General features: G+C 37.8%; 1 protein-coding gene across 8 annotated transcripts in view; it reads right to left on the bottom strand.

Moving 5' to 3' along the window:
• Nucleotides 1–26,069, bottom strand: part of LOC139143618 (tensin-1-like) — a 188,830-nt gene extending 162,761 nt beyond the window's left edge. For all 8 annotated transcript variants that reach the window (XM_070714084.1, XM_070714085.1, XM_070714087.1 and 5 more), the window contains exon 1: nt 25,750–26,069. In XM_070714084.1, the coding sequence (XP_070570185.1) occupies nt 25,750–25,917 (168 nt within the window). In that variant the 5' untranslated portion in view covers nt 25,918–26,069. The remainder of the gene's footprint in view (nt 1–25,749) is intronic.
• Between the last annotated feature and the right edge of the window lie 328 nt (nt 26,070–26,397).

Here is a 26,397-nt window from a genome sequence, read left to right as displayed (position 1 = left end):
GACAGTCCATATATAAGGCCAAGAAAAATAAAATTTAGTTTCTCATCGTATTCATATTGCAAAAAGGATGCAGTGACACAGTTTTTAGTCCCCACAGATAAAGTCCAGGGGGCTCATAGATTGGGTCATGTCAGTCCGTCAGTCCATCCATGTGAGTCCATCCGTTCACGCAGATATCTCAGACGCTTTCACAAAATGTAACGTGACCTTTGACCTCAAATATACATATTTGTCCATAACTCGGTAACCACAAGTGCTAAACCTTTCATATATGGTATGATGGGACACCCTATGATGCCACATATTGTACCTCATTAATTATGTGCATATCTAATTTTGAGCAAGCCAATAGAGCTAGAGGTCTGATTTTTGGTATATATGGATAACTTAGCAATACAATTTTTTTGACAAAAATGTCACGTGACCTCAATGACCTTTGACCTCAAATATACATATTTGTCCATAACTCAGGAACCACAAGTGCTACACCCTTCATATTTGGTATGATGGGACACCTTATGACGCCACATATTGTACCTCATTAATTATGTGCATATCTAATTTTGAGCAAGCCAATAGAGGTAAATGTATGATTTTTAGTATATAGGGACAGACTATAGGATAGAAATTTTTTGACAAAATGTCATGTGACCTCGATAACCTTTTACCTAAAATACACGATTATGTCAATAAATAAGTAACCACAAGTGCTATGTCCTTTATATTTAGTAGGATGGGAGACCTTATGACAACACATGCTTTACCTCGTTAATTATGCCCATATATAATTGTGGGCAAGCCAATAGAGCTAGAGGTCTGAATTTTGGCATATATGGATTAATTAGCAATACAATGGGTTTTTTTTTTTCAAAATGTCACGTGACCTTGATGACCTTTGACCTTGAATATGCATATATATGCATAACTTCATAGATCTAAACATATACACTCCAGTGATACTTCTTAATGACCTCATTTCCCTGCCCCATCAAGACTAATACTCCTATTACAAGTGGGGACTATGTCAATGTCAATGACTTGTTACTTCTATACAGAATATTATCTCACATAGTGAGTGTCTGAATGTTATTCTGAATTGTATTCCTAAGCACATTCTGAAAGTAACTCTTCTGAAAATTTCACATTCTTTGCCACTGCACCATCTCCCTAATACATACTGATGACCCACGGTGTCCACTCAAGTCTCACTTTGATTGGTAGTTGTACCTACACTTTACAATATTGTAAATTGTAACTCAAAATTTAAAAAAGAAATTAATGTGCAGAACTTCATATTATTCAGTTTCTCTTACCATGCTTGTAAAAATACAAATACATGTAAAAAAAATTTTAAATAATAATGTATACTAGGGGTACTTCAAAGTATAAATACAAGTACCACACTGTAAATAACCACACAGTCTCTGTCCTTCTGAAAATATACAGACATGTCTGTAAGGGGTGCTATACTGTTGAATACTTGTTGAAAAACCCAATGCATGTCTGGAGTAATTACATATATTTTCAAGAAATCATTGCAAAATCTGCATTCAGATTTTTAAAACTTACACATTGATCAATGACAAGTATATGACTCCCATTTTCAACACAGTACGCTGATGGTGTCACTTTGACTTTAGAAATTGTGGTAGCAAGAGCACATTATATGTAGACATACATGTATTGGCAACAATGTCATAATTGCTTGGGTTATCCACAGTTCACAGACCTGTACTAGTCAAATCATGTGTATTTATACTAGGAGTACCATAGGGGAGCTGGGGAAAAACAATACATGTACATACAATATTTATATATGTGCATGTGTGTATACATTTTTTTGTTCATTTGTTTGTACATGTATGTTTGTTATTTATTCAACGTTCTTTAATACTGTACATGTATATTTGTTTATCTGTTTATGTTTGTCTGTGTTTATCATTTATTTATGTATTTGTATACTTGTTTGTATGTTTGTTTTTTTGTTTGTTTATTTGTCTGTTTGTTTGTTTCTTCCTGGCCCCCTCTGTGGGAGTACCTGTATTTTCATATTATTTATGATGAAAAGCACCTGTAAACAAGCACTGATGAACATCAAGGCAGATAGGCCCTTTGTTCTATACATGCTGACATTATGGGTGACCGTTTTCTAGAGATGTTGTGTTTGATGTTAAACCAACATAGGACTTGACTTGTAGACATGAGTCAGGTCTCTGCTTGTCTTTTCACCTTTTTAACATGATTCGTTTTCTAGACGGTACTGGCTTTCTTTCAAGGACTTGAAAGCAGTCATGCTGTCAATCAGACACATCTCTTGAAGAAATCCTTCAAAACTTCCTCATTAATCAACACTCAATCTAGTTTCTCTGGTGATTATAAGTGTGATAAGACGCAATCAGGAGAAAATAGCTGATCAATGACTTCCTGAGTTTGAAGAAAATACATTTGAAATTTCCTATCTCTGTTCCTGATCACCTAGTAGTGAAGACATATCCTGATTTCTCTTGAACTGTTATACAACTATTGAGCATACGCACATTTTCTGTACACGTACCTCTAATGAGGAAGTCATATCAATGTTACCAGACCTCTGCTTTTCACTGATAAAACTGTAATCTTGAAACTGAAAACTTACTACAGCGTCAACCTTGGTTTTTTTTAATCCCTCTGTGGGTTGAATTCAAAGACATCAATGTGACCATAGAGAGTGTAACCAGCTTTCCTAAATCCCCTGTGATGGAATTCAAAGGAACCCGCATCACCATAGACAGCGGCCCATGACGATGTGACAATGGCAATTCAATACTGGTATGACTGTTTCTACAAATGAAGTCAGCAGATTCTTGACTTTTGCATCCTTTACGGCTGCACAGCTCAAAACGCAGTGCTGTAAATCTGTTAACAATTCTACCATTTAAATTGCATCTTTATACCAAGCATGGGTCAAGTATAAAGCTACTGATAAGGATTTCACCAAACTCTACTACGTGTAAGGTGGGTGAACTGGGCAGCTGGAAATCATGATACAGAACAAATACAATCACACACTGTACGATAAATGAAGGACTGTGTGGTTAATACTTTAACACAGCATGTAGACTTTGCGCTATTGATTAAAATCTCCACTTTAGAGAGATGAATTGGGCTTTACTCGTAGGGTTACTGACTCCCTACCGGCATCACATCCATTCATTCTATTGGAAGACTGCTGAATTTGCATAAACTTCTTTCTCATGGGAACATAGCGGTAGAGTACTAAGCTGGTCTTACGAAGAGGGAATTCCAAGAAATTTTGCATGAAACACTCACATTCAGTGAGATACAGTTATATGCACATAAACTGCGTGCAAGGTGAAATGACCGAATCAGTTGATAGCCCTGTGATTAGCCTTGAAGAAGAGATTTCTTGGTACGGGATGGAAACTCATGCTGTTACAGACTCATGGCCATCAAATTTTTGTTATCCCAGGTTGCCACAAGGTGACACAAAGGAAACAAACTATTGGAGAAATGTTAAATATTTAATGAAAAGTTGGCACCATACTCAGTTCAGTTGATTTGGATTCACATAAGTCTAGGACCTCTCCTTGGTTACGGCGTGTGCTACACTCCCACCGAAACCTGTATCTAGCAATAGACAATATTTCCGTTTTAGCAATAAAATTGCTTCTTGACTGTGAAAGGGCTCCAGCCCAGTAAAAATTGCATCACTCACATCCCCTGGAGTTGATCATGAAATTTGCCACTCTAGGAATTGGCTGTATGCCATAGGAGTTACCCAAAATACCGTACTCATTGTAAGTTCCAGTGGGAGCGTAGCGGACACCATAACCGAGGAGACATCCTAGACTAGATTCGCAAGTACATGAATAAATTACGGCCAATTACAGCATACAGTGGACAACAAGCTACATGTATGTGATGTGCGTTTATACATTGTATGCACCTTGCCTAATTCTAATCAAACACCTTGTTTCTTAATGTATTCAAACTGCTTTCATTTGCGAATGGCAGAGCTCAGAGGAAAGGAAAACAAACATTTATTAAAATATTTATAAACTTCACTGTACATAAGAAACGCTTGCCTTCTTATAACAACATTATTGTTGCATCAGATCATATTTCTGAAATTACTTCCATGTACATAGGGGGCTCTTTTTATTGTTTGAGTACAACTACTGTCAAATTTTGAAGCAACTTTCAAACACATATTAAAGAAAGATTAGAGATAACACGTGGTAACGGTGATCATCACATGTCAATGTGAAATTCACCCCTGTAATGGAATGGACATTACACAAAGCGTGTTTAAAGTTTGGGATAGAGAGGTAAATGGTTTGGGAACCCCAGTACCATTTCTGTTGTCCCCTGATAGGATTACATCAATCATGGTTACTCCATCACTCCATGAATTGATCTAACAAGAACTCTGATAAAAAATGACCAGGGTACAATTTACAGAGGTATCAGTCTTAACAAAAACACAACAGAGTGTCCAGGAAAAGGAGGGATTCAACAGGATTATACGGGAAGGACACTTTGATATCATAGGGAACAGACCTATAAAAGAAATTTGCTGTCAGTTTACAAAAGTTTGGTTTTTGAAACATACATTTTTTTTATATTGATATGCTAGTCACCAGCCTGCATGCCTGCCACTCAAACTATTCAGATTGAGGTCATAAAAGTTTACAGCTCACAGTTGATTGACAGTGAGTGTATCATTTTGGCAATAAATACATCCTCAGGGGGATTACATCAGGTCAAAAGTTAACTCCAGGTATATACTCAGAGCATGACCTGAAGTGACCTCACAGGGGTCAAAGTACAACAATTCCATCCTATAGGCTTTATGTATATTAAGATGTAAGGTATGTGATATATACACGTGCACAATGTGCATCTACATGTATGCAGCTTACATGTATTTGACATGCATCATTCCGTGGCATTTGTTGTTCCAAATTCCCCGAGTTGCAATTATAAATAAAATATGTACAATTACAATTAAATACGATAATTAATAAAATCATACATACAGAATTTCGTAAATCTACTTGTTTAATGGTTAGACCCTTTTCTAAACAAAATGATGAGGTTGTTTGTGAAGGGATTAAGAGCTCTCAAATATATATCAAATATTTCACATTGCCTACAAAAGTTTTAAAATGTTTGTGTGTGGTGCCTGAACCAATATGTTTATATGTTCATCCACGACAAGTAATCAGTGAGTCAAGAGTTATAGTATTATTATTGAACACTAATATGCCTAAAATTGTTCATGAATTTCCACCACACTCTGTCATACAGTATGAACAAAATCCAATTCGGGAGTTTTGGTTTCTGGTACAGTTATTAGCAAGCCTAAATCTGATTTGCCTCAGTCCAGTCTCATGGAAAATTTTATGATTCTTACTACCAGGCTATTGGACTTGCCAAGAATGTATTTTTGATGATACCAAAAGTACACGTACGCTTCCCTAGTAACCTCCCTAGGGAACATGTTATTTGAAACTTAACGTTAACATGAAGTTTTATTGCATTCTACATAATACCATAAAAGATGACATTATCGTGGATATGACATTTTTTAATGGTTGCTCTTGATCCATTTTCACCATCGATATTACCTACCAGTCTTTCCAGTATCATATCCTGACTTATGTACATACATGTATGTATACATTCAAGATGTTTTTTATGAAATTCAATCCCTTGTAGACTATAAGCTGATTTTGCATTTGAGGTTTCCGGTTTCAATTTTCATATCAGATTCCTCATATACATTTATTAGGTCAATCACAATGCCCAAGAGTTTGCAAGCACTAAAAGCTTCCTCTACCAGCATCAAACTGAAGGTGTACATTTTTCATTACATTAACCATGTATCAATCAACCAAGCTTTTCTGAGGATTAGTTCCAGTGACATCATTGCTGACTTCACACATGGTCAGCAACAGTACTACACCACTCAATATCTACATGCAATCATGGAGATCATAAATGCCTCTGTTCAGACCCAATACATGCACATTTAAACTTGTAAACTTGTGCACTACTAGGAGATAAAAAGTCCCAGTATACAATTTTACATTTTAATTAGAGTTAAGGACACTGCATGGAACCAGTACTGTAAATACAAGCTGCATGGGGTAATTTCAGCTTTCATTTAGCGGAAAGTAAACACCACTTACCAAATTAGTTCTACAGCCACAGGCAGAATGACGATAAGCCACAAAGAAATGGCTCAATTAAAGGGAATATGGCTAGCAAGTTGAGTGGAGGGGAAAACATTATACACTGCATGGCACATCAAATACATTTACCGCACATTTTACTTGTTAAATTGTTACTCAAATTTCCTGGTACAGAAAGGTTTTACAAACAGATCATTTGCAAAACGATTGCATATACATATAAAAGACAGACTGGTCACAGTGACATGTCATGTAAATTTTTGTAAACGGTACTGTACTTTGGCCAAATTGGAATACATCTTGGAAAGAACCTGGTTGGACTGTCTTCATGGCTTGTTTCTGTTATCATCTAATTCTAAATGGTCATTTGGTTTTTATTTCATGCACTTGACAGACACGAATTTTCACATGAGGTCCAAGGGTCTGCACTCACTCTGAACGTTTTGCTGAACCTTGTAAAGTCAAAGCACCTCAAGTACCCTTCTACAGACTAGTTTTGGTCAGTAAAACAAACTACTGTACCTACTGTAGCCGCTGCAAGTGTGACTTATTAATTCATTGGCATGGAATGTTTTTGCAATATACTGTACATGTAGTAAAGGTATTGATGTGGGGTCAAGTGTTGAAGTATTGGTAGTGTAAACAACAACAACAACAATAACAACAACAACAAGTGATGTACATCTACATCCTAGTACATGTACAAATAATATTTATACATTGTTCTGCATATTGACAGGACCTACACTAAAGCTCTGTGAAATCAGGAACAGGATAAATAAATAAATCTTTCTCGGTCACACTCTAGATGTACTTGTATTTGATGTATTTCTGACAAGGTCAAAGATTACTTGCTCTGCACAGGGCGAGTCAACAGAGCCATTAAAAAGATTGCAAACATACCTCAAAGGCCACATGTACAGTATTTATATTTGGTAAAAAATACATAGTCAGCAAAATACTTGTACGACTGAAATCAAAGTGATTGCACAGCACTTTTGTAATTGCTTGTTAACTAAAACTCTAGTGTTTCTCTTGTCTGTATCACTGTAAAATCGGCATGCAGATGGCCACTGATATTTTTTTAATTTTGTGGAATTTTGGCAATGTATGTACTTGGTTAATGAATTCAAAGTTCAATGACAACCGGATTCAAATGAAATTCCTCAGCTGCTACATCTGCTACATGTATCTTAAAGGTATACTGTCACCTGTTCCAATTTTGCCACAGTTACCATGGAAAGAGAAAATCTATTCAAACACAGATTTTAAGCGGGTGGCCGCTTTTTAAAAACAGCGCCCTCACATGGGCATTTTGAATACCAAGGAACGCCCCTTTGACCATGTATGGGCATATTTAGATTACAGGTGACTGTATACCTTTAACTCTATTCACTTCCAGATCGTTATAAATAAGTATTAGTGTACTCAAGGGTTGGCAAGTCCATTCAGCATTTGCTGGAGTTAAGTCCTGAGTGTGTGAATACAAGTCTAGTGATCTTACAGTCAACTTTTGCTAGTCCTGCGTTGATTCTTTACTATACTGGTGCATTAACCCTTTCACCACCATGGTTTGGTCTAAAACCCATCGTTATCAATGTTGAGTGGGGACCTGTTTACATGGATTTAGGGGTGAACAGGTTCATATTCACTAGTTCGTAAGTCTGTTGGTTCAAGCCATGACAATCTGGTGGTCCCTGATCTCCGACCACAATGAACTACAATGTGGATCACCTCTGAAACTTTAGTCGACATGCCCTGATTTTTTAACTTCAACAGATGTGTAATTTTGCTGTAATTGCTGTGGTAGAGTTACAAATTTATCACCCTCGGAAACTCTCGATCTTATTTGTCACTGCAGAGAGTCAACTTTCACACAGAAAGAACAAAGTTTTACAACGTTTTGTGCCGGCAGCAATATTTCTCAATGACCCATAAATGCTGGAGTGCATGTTTCCCTTTTTCCTGGGTACTGTACGCACGACTTAAAATACATACACCATAAATTTTTGCGCTGGCATGAAAATACACATTAGGAAATGAAACAAACTGTGCACTGTTCCGTAAAATAGGTGCAAAACACTTTTTCCTCCATTGCCTGAGGGTTTTGCAAACAAGCTACATGTACAGTATCATAGTAAAATTAACTACACTTACGTTTATCAAACAGTACAGGCTGTATACAATGTAATTGAAACTACTGAATGTATTTCGATTATTTATTTTCATAGGATTATTAATTTTTACTGGGATACATGATCCAATCACTTAAGGATGTTGCAAGAAAGGAATTGGAAGGACACTTTTGCTGAATAAGGTTTTTTCAAGCAAAAGCAATACTAGGTCACAATTCTTGGAACAAAATCTCCATCAAGGTCGACAGGCTGAGTTTCACAGTTTGATCAAGACACTCATGTACATGTATGTACAATGCTTGTTAATTTGTGACCCTACATTGAACTGGGTCAGTATACATAATGTCAACAAGTTCATCTTATCTGATACTGTGGTTTTTCCCGAGGTTTTTGGCAGAATGATCACTGTTTATACTGTGACAGAACCTTTTGTAGGGTACATGTATGTCAAGTGTGACTACTAGTGACAGCTATCAGGAACCCATTGATCTCGTCAGTGCAGGTGACCACAGACCTGGAACGGTTGAGATCTGAGCGGCTTCGATGGATGGTTTCTCCATCCAAGCAGTACTGTACATGTTCTGTGTGACCTTCAAAGCAATCGTTAGTCAATGATCTGGCTCTCATGGCTGCACACGCACAATAGTTTACAACTTGTGAAACAGCTCCACACTCTATTTAAGAAAACCCAGCAACGCCTTATTGTGTGTGCTAAGAATGTACACAACCTGTATCCAGGTTTTGAAAAACCCTTACCCTCTTTTAATACTGTAGAAAGTCACTGTCCAATGATTTCAAACTCTACAAAATTTAATATTTTGATTATTTATCACATGCTTGGCACCTCACACACATCATATTCTGTGACCTGTGCTTGTCAAATATTTCGTGCGTGAAAAGATTATTTTTAAAATTGATGATTTTTTTGATCAAGTAAATGGACTCTTCAAATTTCCCAATAAAGAAATTGCATCAGTAAGTGTTATCAGAAAACCCAGATATGGGCGAATTCATTTTTATGACCTGAAAAGACCAACTCCAAATGACCCTACTGCTGACACGATGGTCTTGAAAATATAGAATTTCCTAAATCGTTCTATACCTCCTTTGGCAGTTATTCAGTGAAGTTCCAAAATACGATGCACAATATTACAACTCCATTTCAAGGATTCCATTCTGGTTTTATCGACAGAATTATGCATCGGCATTTCAAATTAAGAAGTACATGTCATGTTATTCAAATTTAATGATTACATTGTAATTTAACTGATGTATCAGCAAAAATGCAAATAAAACTTCTAACAAATCTAATGGCACCAAATCAAGAAGGGATTCATTCCTTCATTCAAAAGCAAGCAAACATCTTCATTTCTTCAACCTGAATCATTTCTTCTTATTTTTAAGATCGTCTGACAGATAGTCGTCAAGGTAACTAACTATTTCCTTTCATCCTTGCCAAGTAATGTTGATCAGTTTCACAGTCCACTGATGTGAAACCATTACACCTGAAGCCCACTTCATTGAAACAAGAGATATGTATCATACATGATCTCTTTTTCATGTACTCTGAGCCGATTTCTGCAGTTGTATTATACTTCTCATGCATGTATGTGCATGTTCAGTGATGTTGAAATAATCATCGTGATCGAAGCACTTGATATCTGGCTACCAGAGATACTGAACATATTCCCGTGACCCAAAATAGTCATTTGACCTTTGACCAGGGATGGGTATCAACTGTGTATCGATTACAAGGTTTAAGTAGGGGCAATCGCTGCGGAGATAATGAGGATGGATCTTTCCGCGATCTACCGGTTCGTGAACGCGATGCACAAGTATGAATACCGGTTCGTGAACGCGATGCACAAGTATGAAAGAGGGTACTGCAATCTCAGCAGAGAACATAACAAGCAAATAATATGGTTCTGAAATAGCCCAGAATGGTTTTTTACACCAAACCAGCTTTTGTGAAGTTTTAGACCATGATCTTGGGTTGTTTATGAGCTGACATTTTTCGTTCACACTCTATTTATCTAATCTGAAAGGTCACGTTACAGTCCAGTTAGAGAGTGATAAATGAGACGGTTTTCAACACATCTTGTCTGACATTGTGTTGGTATCAGTGTACTGGATGGCATTTTAATCTCGTTGCTATTTTCATCACATTGTGATGGTATAGATTATTTTCCAATACTTAAAGCCTAAAATTGGAATGACATTATTGCCCTTTTATTAATTGTCCCCAATTGTTGCTGGTTGCTATTGTGATCACATAAATGAGTTTTAGCTCAAAAAATCATCAGTTGTTACATCATTTAACTACATTGTACCGTGTACATGTACTGTTGGAATGCTGAAAACCTATTTTTTTGATCAGCATGGGTAGAACCATGTACAAGAAAACTGAAATGGAAATGTTGAAGATGCTGTGATGTTTCAATCACAATGCCACATTCAATTACAGTAAACTTTCAAAATATGTACTTGAACTTGAAGTTGAAACAGAACATATGTATTTATATGTTGTTCTTTAACAGCTTTGCAAATTCCTATTGTGCTGAAACATTATTTACATGTACTTATTACTTAATGGATTAATTAGTTATTAAATTTAATTATTGTTTCTTTGAGTTAAATGTGAATGTGATTCATTATACATGTACCAATCCCCATCCCAGTACAAGAGAGACACTGAGATTTTGAGAAAAGGTACAATTCCAACCATAAAATTCAATTCTATATATATTTAATTTTTCCTACTTTTGCAGGTTTATTTATTCAAAATGACAATTCCGGTACGATAAGGACCATGTGATCAAAGACATACATGTAATTAGAATTCTTGATGAAGATGACAGACTGTACGAGATACCTTGAAATTCCATCGAGACATACACGCAGCTAGAATCAGGTTTGTGCTGACTGAAACCTTACAGTCAAATATCTTTCCGTTAACTCAAAACTAGTTTTGAGTACAAAACAACTGATAGACAGATGCTGACTGGACTAAACATGTAGACAAATTACAAATCCCAGGTGTCCTTGTCAGAATAAACACTTTTTAATACAATGAGTGATTTTTTTTAATTATACTGAATTAAATTACCAGGACTCCATGCACAGCTGCAAGTATGTGTTGTCTGGTATGAGTCAGAATGGTGCACGACACACTGGGTGAAATTCCAGAACAAAAGGTTGAACGACAAAAGTGTCAGACAAACAGACAATGTTCACAGAATGATTGAAATGCCTCCTTGCTCGGCATCTTTGATCACTGAAGCTAGTTTTTCAGACATGATCACTGAGATCAATGTGTCTCCCCGTCTGTCTTGTAAAATGGACCCTTGCGGGAAGGACGGCGTTTGAAGGCCAACGCATTGTACATTTGAAGATTTACAATATTGTACACGGCAGTTTAACATGTTACATTACAAGAACCTACTTCAGGAACAATGAGTGGCCGCAGGAATATTTTACATCTGAAGACAATGGGAACAAGGCCCGGACACTCCATTAATCAGTAAGGTGGCATTATTTGAGAAGCGTTTAAAAATGGCTCCGACCGTTATGTCACCAAAGATCTTTTGGAAAGTTTTATTTCCCCTCCTTAATTGCTCACTCATCGGTGTAACGGAGGTTAAGGATGTTTTCGGGCAAAATTTGCAGCATTGTTCTGTCGTGGGAATGAACGATGCACATCAAGTAACATTCATCAGCTCAAGAATAGCATAATCTGAGCAAACTTTTTTCACTATTAAATTCTCAGCCAATCGTTACGTAAAGAACTTGCAACTTTTCCAACAGCAGAACCAATAGGCACAGTTCAAAACAACACATCTGTTACGGGACTCTTAGCTAAGTTTTCTACCTGAATTTTAAATCATAACTACATGTAATCTTTGTCTCAAGTTGGTTCTGCAGCTGATTAGAACCAAAGTGAAGCCACAAGTAACTTTTGTAGTGATCAAGATATGACATTCTTTGTTTTTTTATTGTTTACAAAATGGGAAATTCATTCACTCATTCATACCTCGTAGCCAGTGCTTTTTAAAACATTTGTGCTATTATTTGTAGGAGAATGCATCACAGAAAGTCACAAACAATTCAAAGAATTGTTCTTTTTAGGGAAGCTTTCACCCTTTCACCCCATTTCTCTCTCTAGAGATCAATCTTTACCATAGAAAACGATGGATTGGTTCAAACCACGGTTGTGAAAGGGTGAAAAGAAATTATTTCCTTTAAAGTTTCACTTCCGAATTTTCAACAGGATTTCTGTTCATAGATCTACAGTACATGTATGTAGAACCTATTTGAGGACAGCAGATTACCAGGGTAAGCAAACCAAACCAATCTCAACCCTGAACACAAATTTTAATCCAGTGTAAAGCTCTTGAAAAATAACACTGCTACAATGGTTTTGACATACAAATGGGCTGGAGACACATGATGGCTTCTCTCCATTCATTAGATAATCATACAGACCTAAGAATTTTTTGTATTGTACATGTATGCCATGACGTACAAGAATGTCTTTATTATGTGTATATTCCCAGCAGGAAGGCTCACACTTTTCACCCCAATATACGTACAGACTTTACTGATACAAAACAGTTGGGTAAATTAAACATCAAATATTTCAACCATGACAGTAGATGTGTATTGTTGAAATTCAACATGGCAAAAACTTGTAAAATATACTATTATACACATAAAAATATATAAAGTATGGAAGTTAAAACATCAGATAATCATATTGAAATTTATGAAAAGACAATATCAGACTTAGTAACTGATTGCATAATGACTGATATTTTTCTTCTAAGTCCACCTACATGACCTGATGGAACCATTGATGTTCCCAGTTATATGATAATTGCCTGTCTCGTGGGATTGTCGACAGGAAGCACTGGTACAGTGTATCATACATGTTGGGACCTATTGAACAGGGTTCGACATTCACGCTGGCCCACTATCCCGAGTCTAGTAACTTTTTTTAAGGACTAGTAAAATTATTTTGTTGCAAGTCCGACGGGATAGTGACTTTTCGATAAGTAGCTTTTGGTTTAAACTGCAAATAAACACGATCTACTGATCGTCAGCAACATCGAAGTGCGCGGCCATTGAAAAACTACTGCGCCGGTGTTTTCACGCAGGTAGTGTACATGGCCGGTGGCAATGCCGGTGGCGCTGTATGGGGTGCGCACTATGCAATGCGCATAGTTCAATGGCGTCGTCCATTCCGTTTGCTCGCAACTACTCGCACGATCTATTTTCAGCTCTAATTTTTTACTAATGATGGAACGTTTTTTGGTTGGCTATGCTCCCCCGGCTGTCAAAAAGGCACGATCTACAGTAGCAGTGCTACGATGATAACGTCCGGGTAGGTGAATTTCAGGAGGCTTGGAAAACGAAATACACTTGGCTGTCCTATTTTGTCAGTAATGGTATAAAGGGGAAACTGTACTGCGAGGTTGTCGAAAATTTGACGCTGTTGGCACCTTTGTGACGGGATGTTCGAATTTTACACTAGATTCTGTTAAGGCACATGCCATCTCACTTACTCATAGCAGGAATGTTGGTAAGCTGGAAGCCAAGCAGGGGAAACCTGGCAAGACTCGGGCCGATAAAATTATTCTATCTTGAATAAAGAGGTTGTCAGCAGATGGTTGTTCTCTTCAAAACGTCACATGCTCTCGCTAAACATGGCAGACCATTTTCCGATTTTCCTTAGTTGTGTGACTTAGATGAAGCAAAAGGTTTGAATGTCGGGTCTACGTATAGAAATGACAAAAGGCACGATAATTTGTTTCTGCTATAGCCGATTGTGAGCGCAGCAAACTATCTTCTATGATTAATTACAGACTTAACCATGCACAGAAAGCATATGCAATGTTTCAGCAAATTTCTATGTCTGATGACTAGTGAACAGTACTGTGGAAACCACAGTTCTACCATGTTTGACAATGACTTTCTTCAGTGGCTGGGATACTAGTCAGCAACAGTTGACTCCTAAATGTAAATGATATGTTTCTGTAAGTGCTGAGAGTTTTGCTTTAATGTGAAATAAAACATTTTTCGAACAACAAGTTATTGCCTAGTTATGTCATGAGACTTTCAGACGGGACTACCAAATCTTTTGCAGGACCACTGAATTGAACATTTTACTGGTCCTGCGGGATAGTGATCATTTTACACTAATGTCGAACCCTGGACCTATGTACACTCACTTTCAATCATTGGTATGGCAAAAATGTACGTAGTATTGAACAATCGCTCTCCCTCGGGTGTTGACTAAAATATATTGATGACAGCAAAATAATTGAAATACTTTCTCAAACAAATTTTAATATAATTATGTACTGTATGCAGCTCTTTTTTTTTTTTTTGTCTTGGATATTTCAATGACAAACGTTGCATATACAGTACACTGTAAAGGTATCCCGAGGGGCACATTGGCACTTTTTAAGTGCTAGATTATAGAGAATGGTTCAATTGGTACCAATCTCTGCTGATAACAATAGCTATAACTGTGATAGCAACTGTGATAGCTTGAGTTACATTTTATTGGTTTTCTGCAGGTATGTAAGGGTAGCTCAAACCCCTAACTGGGACCATCAACTGGGACTCCAGTTGGCTTAAATGCACTCTGGGACCGGTCCCAGTTCACTTCTGGGACCGGTCCCAGTTCACTTCTGGGACCGGTCCCAGAAGCAAACTGGGACCGGTCCCAGAAGCGAACTGGGACTGGTCCCAGTTGGCCTCTGGGACCAGTCCCAGTTCGCTTCCAGGACCAGTCCCAGTTGGCTTCAAAATTAACTCTAGGACCGCGGCCGCGGTCCTAATTGGCCTCCAGGATCAGTTCCAGTACACTTCAGGGACACATCCAATTTGTGAACTGGGACCACTATGAAAAACCCCAGTTAGGCCTACTGGTACTTAATACTAACAATCTGTTAATGTTTTCATCTTTTTACTCTGCCATAATCGTAGGTATACGCAACATTTAATAGATCCCAACTATTAAAGGCCAAAGTAATTTAACTCTTTGTTTTGTCTGTGTGCACATACTAGGTTTTTTTCTACGCTAATGGTTTGAATAGGATTTTACTGAGCTTTCCTGTTTACAAAATTTCACATCTTGTAGTATAACTTATGATGATCACGATGAAAGGAAGTTTCTGATGATTTTTGTATAGACACTTATGTTGTTACATGGAAATAATCAAGAAAATATAAGGTGTGTTTTTGATTTTCTTGTATGTGTTTTAGTCTGCCTTCCCGCTCATGTTTCGAAACATTTGAGTGGGCGCGCTAAACAAAGATTTGATTAATCTGGTCTTACTGCGATGTTCTCATTCTTAGCACTAGTAAGTCCTGTGCTATGGTGTGTGTTGAAATCTTACTGCACGGATCACGTTGATAGAGAGACTGTGTACTGAATCAGATGAAAAAGGAGATGAAAATAACTGTGCAAGACTAGCAATTGACTCATCAAGGCTTTCATTACATTAAAAACAGCAAACAAAACATTTAACGAAAACCCGCTGTGTTTTAATAGAATTGCAATTCACTTGCAGTATATGACTGATATCTTAACCCTTTCACCACCATGGTTTATCCCAAATCCATTGTTTTCTATGTTAAGTTGGACTCTGTATACAGGGAACTGGGGTGAAAGGGTTAATTTGGACCTAGTTATATATCTGAACAGATAGCCACAAATAGGAGAGGGGCAACCATAATTAGTGCATGCATGTACTGTTACAGCAGAATCATTTCATTGTTATGCGAGGAAAAATAGACATCAATGAGGTGATAATAGTCCCATTACGTTTTAAGACAAATGGTTTTGAATATACAAGTCAACAACATGCACTGCTTCAAAACTTCATTGACAGCTAGTAGCTATATGTAGTATATGCTGTCTCAGTGTTTTCTATTTCAGTCTGTATGTCTGTCCATGGAGGTAGTAGCTACTACCTCCATGGTCTGTCATAGCTCTATGGAGCTACGAGTCCCAGAATTGAAATGAGACCTGACTGTCCTTGAATGAAACTGGGAGATGTTAGCTTTCCCACACAAAAAACATACATAATTTTCACAACAGCACAGAGAATATGAATAAAACAAGTGCATACAGTTGCTACAAAAGGCATTTAGTGGGATGGGAAACTTCTTTCCATTAATATTATGGTTTCGTCATTACAGCATGGAGGTACCTTACCTCCATGGTACATTTCATTTGATACAAGTGTGTTTCCCCGCAATCATAATGGTCCCAGTTATGTCGAGCTAGTACGCTTCTGGGACCAGTCCCAGTTCGCTTCTGGGACCAGTCCTAGAGGCCAACTGGGACCGGTCCCAGTTCGCTTCTGGGACCAGTCCCAGAAGTGAACTGGGACCGGTCCCAGAGTGCATTTTAAGCCAACTGGGAGTCCCAGTTGGCGGTCCCAGTTGGGGGTTTGAGCTACCCTTACATGAGGTATGTAAGACCCCAAAAATTGACAAAGTGAGCGTCAAAGTGCTCGATCGAGCACTTTTTGGAAAATGGCAAACTGAGCGTCAAACTGAGCGTCAAACTGAGCGATCGAGCACTTTGTGGAAAATGTCAAACTGAGCGTCAAAGTGAGCGTCAAAGTGAACATGATGGCGCCTCCAACGATAGGATGTGGTATAATTAATTTTGCCATCAGCTGTGAGATCGCGTCCCGCCAGGTCGATGTTTACATTCACTATGGCGTTACCAATGAGTCGTCAATCCCGCCTGATGATTTGGTATGAGTTGACATTCCCTGTTACTGTTGCCCTGTTTCAGGTAGATAATCTTTCCGAACAGATTTCGCTTCAAGGCCATGACAATTATCATTATTTATACCTCTGCCTCGCTTACCGCCAGGATTACCGCTGCTCAGAGACTGAATATTCATGAAAAGTCATTTACCACAGACTGGAAGTGAATCATTCACACCTCTTCTACTCCTAACGATCGCGGAAATACCGCAGGCACAGCGGTAAATGGCATGAACTGCTACAGTTTGCAGTATTTTTTTGAGAGGAGAGAGAGAGAGAGAGAGAGAGAGAGAGCGTATGTACATCTACGTCTTGGTCAAATAAACTAGTAGTACGTTGTCACTGTTGCGTATGTTCAGTTCTCTTCCGTCTGTAAAATATTGCAAACTAAATACCGAACAAAAGGTGCATTTCACGAACACCCCCTAACTTGTCTTAGGTGTAATCGATGTCAAAAAAATAGTTGACAATTTATCAGATGTAAAGTTCAAGTTAATTACGACATCCAAATTTTGTTCAATTTGTGCGAGATCGGGAAGTAAACTCTGGTCATACATCGGTAGAGACATTCCATGATAGCAAATATCGACATCGCATCTGGGACAATTTGTCGTGTCTATTTTTATCTATATTTGATAGCAGCATGAATGTCCCTTGTACTGAATAAAGAAGGCCCTGAAATTACAAGTTAGAATTGGCTAACTGCTACGATGGGTTGCGACGTTTTAGCCACATCGTTCACCCACAACTACGTAACAGCCTATCACCAACCCGACATGCGAACAAACGGGTAGGCGAAGTTTATTCCTTAAATTTATGCCATTTTGATATTTATACGCCTACAGACTTGGAGCAAGTTTACGATCAAGTTTATCATCACTTCATAAACACGTTCAATAAAGAAAGCATTCTGCTATAAAGTTCGTGTCAATAAAATACGCTGCTGGTATAATTGTTTTGAAGTCCGAAGCTCTGCATTCAAGATTACAGTATGGTAGGTATTCTTTGATCTTTGAGCAAACAGAACGATGAATGTAAGCAAGGAATAAACTAGAAATATTTATGTGTTTATCACACGACACCAATGTTATGTCTTGTGTTGATAGCATTGTAGTTTTTTACAGAGTGATAGAGATATTGCAAATGTAGTTGGCGCGATCACTATGAAATAATCAAGGAAAATATAAATTGACCGATCTCGACGTAGTTTACGGCTCTGCACGCATCGATATTACCATAGTCGCGACGGGGCCCGGGATATGTGCCGCTACGGACCACGCTTCTCTAGATAAAAATCACTCTGCATTTTGATGATTTTGAATGAATGTGTCTGTGGACTATTGTAGCTGCACAGTAAAATTTCTCAGATCATTTCTGCGCTGATCGCCATAAAATGCCGACGTTTTGTCAAGCGACGCCGCTCACCGGTACCATTTTTGTATATCCATGACGGCGATTTTTCCCAACAAATTTTACCAATTTTCATGAATTTTCCTGTCATTTTTTAGAATTATACACTGTTTAAGTGTATGAAGAGAGTGTACGCGTTAGCAGATGGCCGGTAGTTGTATCGGGCCAAGTATCCTTGTAGCGTTTCTTATGACATCTACGTTACGCTTGAAACATTAACAACAACACAACAGTTATGTTCGTTGAATTTTATTGGTCAACAACAACAACACGACTAATAAACATAAACAACAATACAAACAACAACAACAACAACCAGACTTCTGGGTTCCCTATGCTCAGAGGGTTGAGCCCGCTGCAGCACTGAAAATTCCATGAACTTGATTTGTTTGAAGTCCTGTCAGCGTGGCTAAACTTGACTGACGTACAGTTCGCGTACGTTCAATAATGATTCTACATAATCAGACTTGTTATCCAAAGACTCTTGATGTTGAAAGGTCAATTTAGACGTTGCTGAATAAACACATTGTCGAGAAATCGTTTGCTGAACGTGACACTCTATGCGATGATCGTTTTTTGGACGTGGGATTCTGTGCATGTGATGAACGTGATTTTCTATCCATTTGACATCACGATTGCCGAATTCGAACAATGTCTTATCATGACAAATGTTTCAGAATTAAAGCAATGTGAAAGAACATCTTTCACCCATTAAAGGGATATAGTCGTCGGAACTGCGCTCAAAGGTCGTATGGGACCCATACGACCTATGGCAACAATGTATCCAAGGCACAATGGTGATTGATGACAGTTAAAACATGGCTGTCATAATCTATCATCGTATGATTTAAATGTTTCAGCTATGATGATGAGGTGCATCTTGATATCGTGCACGAAATACATTGTTTGTAAACAAGAAACTCGCACAGGCGCAGTTCCAACGACTATATCCCTTTAAGTGAAAGTTACAGTAATTTATTCGGCCTCAGGTGTAAGCTTATGATTGGCTCAAAACTTTTCAGTCTCGGTCACCCATAGAGAATGAAGTATATTTGACCTCGCTCTGCCTGCCATTTGTCAACTCACATACATGAACACTATAGTGATTGACATTGCTCCATCGAGGTCCGTCGACTGGAGGACCTTGACTCCTACCTCTTATTCTTTTGACTACGAAGAGTAAACTGCAATTAACTGTAATTATGACACCAATGTTGCGCACATCATTGTAAACACGTTTTTATTAGCCAACTGGCAAATCGTGTACTATCCAGTACGCGCTAACTGAGCACCCATGCAAGCTATATTTGGCATATTCGCTACATTTTAGCACTCAGTCCTTCTTTTTTTTCGCCCAGTTTGACGCTTACTTTGTATCAAACGCTGTTGACACTCACTTTGTCAGTTTCCAACGCTCAGTTCGACGCTCAGTTCGACGCTCACTTTGCCATTTCCAACGCTCAGTTCGACGCTCACTTTGTCATTTCCACGCTCAGTTTGACGCCACACTTTGTCATTTTCCACGCTCAGTTTGACGCTCACTTTGTCTTTTGCCACGCTCAGTTCGACGCTCACTTTGTCGAATTTGGGACCCTTACATACCTGCTTACATACCTCGTTTTCTGATATTCTCCTCGGCGATTTTAATGATGAGAAAAACTATCAAAGCATGCATCATACACAAAGAAGTGTTAGGAAAAAGTTATTTTCTGAACCAGTCTTTAAAGCGAATCATGAATTGTCTGGGTATTTTATTTATTCAGGAAGTCGTCACAAATTGAAAATTTTTGTACACCTTTGCACAATTTTAGCAATTGGCTGAAATCAGTTACCAACCTGAACTGCTGTTCAGGCTAAAAATATGAAATTGAATTTTTCACTGGGCAAACCAAATAACTCATTTGAAAATAAGTCATGCATAGTGGTTTCACGCAGTCATCAAAATTGTCCTAAGTGAGTCTGTTACAGTTGCAACTTAGTGACAATAAAGATTTAATATGCCCAACTCACTGGAAGTGTCGCCTTTTCAAAAATGAAGGAAGCAGACAGGCACTCCTGGCCAATCCATTAAAAACACATTATCATCCCATTTTGAGTCTCTCAATTTGTAAATACACCATAATTGCGGTTAATGTGCGGTCTGACAAAAGAGAAATGTCGTAAATGACTTTGTCAGGCCATGAACCACAAATCTTTATGACCTGATTACTGGACACAGACATGACGTTTCCTTTCAGACAGACATTGTAGGTAACTTGAGGTTCCTTTGACCGGAACTCTAATAAAATTTCACAAACACACAACATGTGACCAAAGGACACTGGGTTCAAGGGGCAATAAACTTTCGCACTCGCCCAAATTAGAAACTTCTACAGCCTCCACCTTACTCTGAACCAATCACAACATGATGTGTACTGTCTGCCAACACAGTTTGACCCTGAGTGCCGGTACGGACACACAGCGCACAGAATGTCCTCAAAAGTGTTGCGTGGGCCCAGCAGCCATTAACCCAAGGGGTTAAATTATTCTTGCATTAATGAACAGAGCCAACATGAAAAGCAATCGATCGCTCCTACTCTGGGTCTACAGACATTAATACCAGATTGACACCATTAGGCCTCATTATCTGAAGGACTACAGTTTGTAATGTGAAGTTAATCAATACACCCTGATTAAATTTGTGAATAATTGACTAATTGGTTGTGTTAACTTACACATATGAATATCTGTTGATACCTGTTAAAGCGATACCAAAGACTGGGGCATAACCTTTGGATTAATAGTGCTACATTTTACTTGTACATTGGATAATATTGGCCAGGTGTTCCAGAAACCGAATAACTCCCGTATCAAATACATGTAAACTTCCATGTTACATGTAAACAGCAGGAAGTTTTTTGCCACAGGCACAGTTTAAGGCACAAAAATTAAACAAAAATTATGGAAATTACAATAAATCACAATTTACAGCAATGGGGCTTTAAAAATTATCATGATCTACATGTACACTTACGATAGGTAGGCTTCCTGTATGTAACAAAGAAATCTTACCTTTCATAGAAAATGATATTTTTGTGCAATAAAACAGCTGCTGATTTTATATCACTGTCATGTATAGAAGGTAAGAATTTATCGCTATCTTATGAAAATGACTTATTCAATGTCAAATTAAGATATTTATAAAGCTTATATTCTTAAATTTTTTTTCAAAAGCTGCATGCATGACACACCTCAAAGACACAACAAATTATTACTTGGTACATGTCTGTGCAAATATTCACCACATTGGCAAAATTCTTCTGCAATGTTTGTTTAGTCTCACATTTCATAACCTTATCATATGACCATACGACTTTCAAACTTAAGAAGACGGGACGTTTTTGTATTCAGAGAGGTCACGACTGTTAAACACTTAGAAGCGCAGAGTGATCGATAAAAGATTGTTTTATTGGGTTTGCAGGTGAAGATAATCGGTTCAAAGTTCTCGCTAGCTTCACTTATGATATCTCGTATTCGATGACGACTGACCTAATGATGCTTGGTACAGTTATATTCATGTGACCAATTGTCAAAACCATAGAGACACTATACGTATAAAGCCTGGGTGTGAACATTATCAATGACCCAGTGGCTATAATTGGAGTATTTTTATAGTATTATTGACATGTAAAACAGGGTGTACAGCAGTCTGTACATGCTGTGTAAAAAGTGAGCTGAATGACTGAGTATTCACAACGAGGTGTTTACAGCAAAAACTGCTCACATAAAAAAGGCAGACTGAAAGACCAACTTTGAAAGATAATAATAAAGGTACACGTATGCAGTACCTGTATTTCACACTGTATAGCGTTGGCGTTAAGTATGGTTCCAGCGACAGCTGATGACTCGTCATGCCAGCTTCCACAATCATACAACATGCACATACGTACGAAAACATGGCACGTGACAAACATATGCAGGCAAAGCACTTCAGAAATGGAAACTAAAAGCCCTCTGTCGCAGCGTTCAGAAAGGAAAATTGCCGACAAAACTGGTCTTTACAAATTTGTTTATCTTTCCGTAGGAATCTCCCATGGGCTCCGGCAAGAAAGGCAAACAATGCTTCCCTTTGCCTTCAAAGCTGACACAGGGCAAAATCGGGTCGATATCCAACAATAAAAATCACTCCCCATTGACAAAGAACATATGGAACGGATTAGCCTGGCACTGGATTTTCAAACTGTTCCAACCACGGAGTTGATGTTGTCAAAGGAACAGATTATGTTGAAAGGTCGAAAGGACACTACATCACATGAGACAATTCATAATCATCTTTTTCATTACTTTAACTGTTTTCATCGCAACTCATAGGTCTTATTCATATTGCCTTCCATGATCTTTTAGGACCATTTAACACATCTTGATGTAAAAACATATACTGCCTAATGTAGGTGTATACTAAAGTATAGGATTTTTTTCCTGCTTGTAAGTTAAAATACATTGCTAATTATTAATTATGGACTTTTTGCTGATGACAATGGACTATATTTAGACTTCAATTAGCATCTACATGACAATATGTTATTTGCATGTAGTTGCTCTACATTGTTTTAAATTTAACTTTTATAGTGGAGGAAGTTGTAATATGATTTCGCAGTTAAGAAAGATTGAAAGGGGCATAACACTCTAGCACTTTGCTGAACCGACTTGATATATTATTGGGGATTATGTACAAGGTGAATTAAAGCTATATGTTTACCTGGCCTCTTGAGAAAAATTGGGTAATTTAAAGGCACTGACCAGTCAAAATGTAAGAATTTTCATATTGAAGATTAATACCCAGGCGATTAAAGATATATACCTAAATGAGACTCCAATGCACCATGACATCTTATCAAGATCCGTGTATTCTATGAAAAGACACACAGACTAGTTAATGAATACAGTGGAATGTGTGCTTTTGTGGTATTGTTAAAAGAAACACTCGTAAGTAATGGTCAAATCAGGACAAAACAGTCACTATTATAGATCATATTCCTTAAGGTAGCATCTTTAGTTATTTATATATCTTATTCAAATATATCTTTATTTATTTACATATCTTATTTATTTATTTGCTTATTTGTTAATTTATATTTATTTACTTATTCATTCATTTATCACATAAATAGGTACTTTGTGATTACCAGTGTTTACTATCTACAAGAACATAGCTAAGCTGGTAGGTACTGATGGCTGCCAAAAGCGGACCGTCAGGGAGTTTACATCAAATGATGTCACATATGATGAACCTAACAAATGAAAATGTGTGCGATGAACATGCAAGTGTAAACGGTCAACCTAAAAGACCTGTATGAGGTGACTTGTACATTGTAGAATAGAACAATTTTATATTTTGTTTTAAACCATTGTTTTGCAGATGCTGTTTTCTTTATATTTATTTTTTTTAAGTTGAAGTTCTCTCAAGATGTATTAAACTGCCTATATATTTGCTGCAGACCTCCAGATAGAAATATGTAACATCCTGTGTGTTATTGAAATGTGACACACAACTTCATAATGTGCTTGTGGAAACACAACAAGTGTTTTCAAAACCCCAGTATGACCCTGGTCATCAAGTTTCAAGAGTTTCCTCCGCCCTGCAGCCAAAAGAATCAACAACTTAATTACCAACTTCCTGTCTGTGGTGTTGCTTAGCAACTGGTGTGTTGACAATTCTGGAAAGAGTAAGGAAGAGCAGACAATTAAACCCTTTCAGTGTCATAGTCAACTTTTGTCAGATCTAGCTAGCAACTTTTGTCAGATCTAGGCAAGTTTTTTCAGATTTTTCCCAAAATTTTGGTCAAAAATTGCAGCCATTGAAATGTTACATCCATTTGGTCCAAAATTATCAAAAAATTACAGAAAAATTCCATGAAGATTGGTAAAATGTTACACTGAAATTTTGGTGGGAAAAATTACAGCACCCAAAGGGTTAATAAGGATCATTGCTAGGATCATACTACATGTTTATTTAACAAGATGTAAAAACCATATGGCATTGCTGACATTACAAGAGAAAGTAATGTTGAGAAACAATCAAAGGCAATGCTGCAATATCACTCAATCTGACAAACACTGGTGATCTAATATTTCAGAACAATATTTATGGTGTCATCGTTTAATACTTCCTCTGTCAAATACAAAAACCACGCATATGGCAGTGTGATTAACTTGCTGTTTCATTTTGCAAGTATATTTACTGGCTGTGGTCCAAATGTCAAAGTCTGTATTTCACAACTGAAATTTTTAAAAGCCAGCTTGAAGCCATTTAATAATATCACACTGTGAATTTGTGGTTGAATACACAAAAAGTTATATATTATTACTTTTGAATGATTGAGTAAACATAAATTATTTCAACGCAACGTGTAAGAATTGTTCAAATTATAACCGGCCCTGGAAAATATTAAACCGTTAATGCCATGTCAAATGATATATTTCTTCTCTCGGAAAATGATTTGTGTAACACCTTGAACTTGAGGTAAATTTACGTGTAATCTACTTGTAAAAAGTGTTCAATGAAAGAAACATATGTGTGATTCGGTTGTCGTTCCGCCCACAGGTATCGCCCAATACCCGCCGGCTTGTACAACGAACGTGCGCCTTTGTCTAACACGTATTGTGACCAGCGGCAGGACTTTCACGGCATCAAACCACAACGCTGGCTAGTAAATTATGAGTTTCCGCATACTCAAGAAAACAACGGTTCCGAGTGCTTGGCAACCGGTTTCCTAGTTACTCAAAAAACTAAACGCTTTTAAAAGTTACAACGCGGCGGTTTCGCTGACAATGAATAACGCTGGGTTTGGTTTCACGCTACGCGCACAATGTTTACATTCTGGCATGTAACACCGACACCGACATGTGTGGCTGCCAACGTTGTGCTTGCGCTGGCGGTGCGTTTACTTTACTCGACTTCTCACTCATAAACAATTCACCCCTCTTCAGAAGTGTATTTCTAGCACTTGGTTTACAAGCGTGAATGAGCTAATACTTTTTTTGTTAAACTTCCGTACACAGTCCTGATATCAATACTCGATTGATACACCCGATAATGACACTCTGCAGCTGGCTAGCTGCCCGTGTGATCACCAACAATCAACAACATAATCTACAGGGGAGTGTGAGATACGAAAGTCGACCGTGGACACTCTCGCTTCGATTTACTTATCTCAAGTCAATAAAAACATCCCTACCACTGTCATTTCTTCATCCGACTCATATTCTTCCAGTTGTCCGATCTGCAGATCTTCTCCAAAGCTGTGTTGTTGTGTTAAGTGCTGCTGTAATTCCCTGGCCGAGTTGAAACCGTTCCTACACACCGGACACGTAAAACTCGAAAAGTTTGCATCGGAGAAAGCCATAGCGGTGTCAGTTGTGGGTGTTAGTAGCTACTGTCCATAGCAGGCTATAACCATTCAGGTATTGTCGAAATCTGACCTCCTTTGGTGTTTATAGTAGCAAAACCACTACAACGCAAACTAGCTGTTGTTACATGCGCCTTATGAATAAAATGGTTCAATCCAATATGGCGCCCTCTCAATTTAATAAATAATCTTATTAATTATGCATAGTCAGTTCAAAAACGTACTTGATAATACATATTCTTAATTGCTAAGACATCTTCATTAAAATAGTTACGTGGTATTGAACTACAACCCATTCGAAGGATTTTCAAAAAATGGCGCCAGATTCTTTCCCAGTAATGAATTCGAATGATAGCTATGCCAAAAAAGTTCATGACTTGTGTGACCCAGTTGTAGAATGACCCTTGAGGTCGCTCTTCACCTCAGAGTTCGTTGCAGGTGAGGGGTCAAAATGGGTCCTGTGTACCCTCTCAGCGT

The sequence above is a fragment of the Ptychodera flava genome, chromosome 11 (genome assembly GCF_041260155.1).
Source record: "Ptychodera flava strain L36383 chromosome 11, AS_Pfla_20210202, whole genome shotgun sequence".
Classification (NCBI taxonomy): domain Eukaryota; kingdom Metazoa; phylum Hemichordata; class Enteropneusta; family Ptychoderidae; genus Ptychodera; species Ptychodera flava.
The sequence above is the reverse complement of the archived record's forward strand: the minus strand, read 5'-3'. Positions and strand labels throughout refer to the sequence as shown.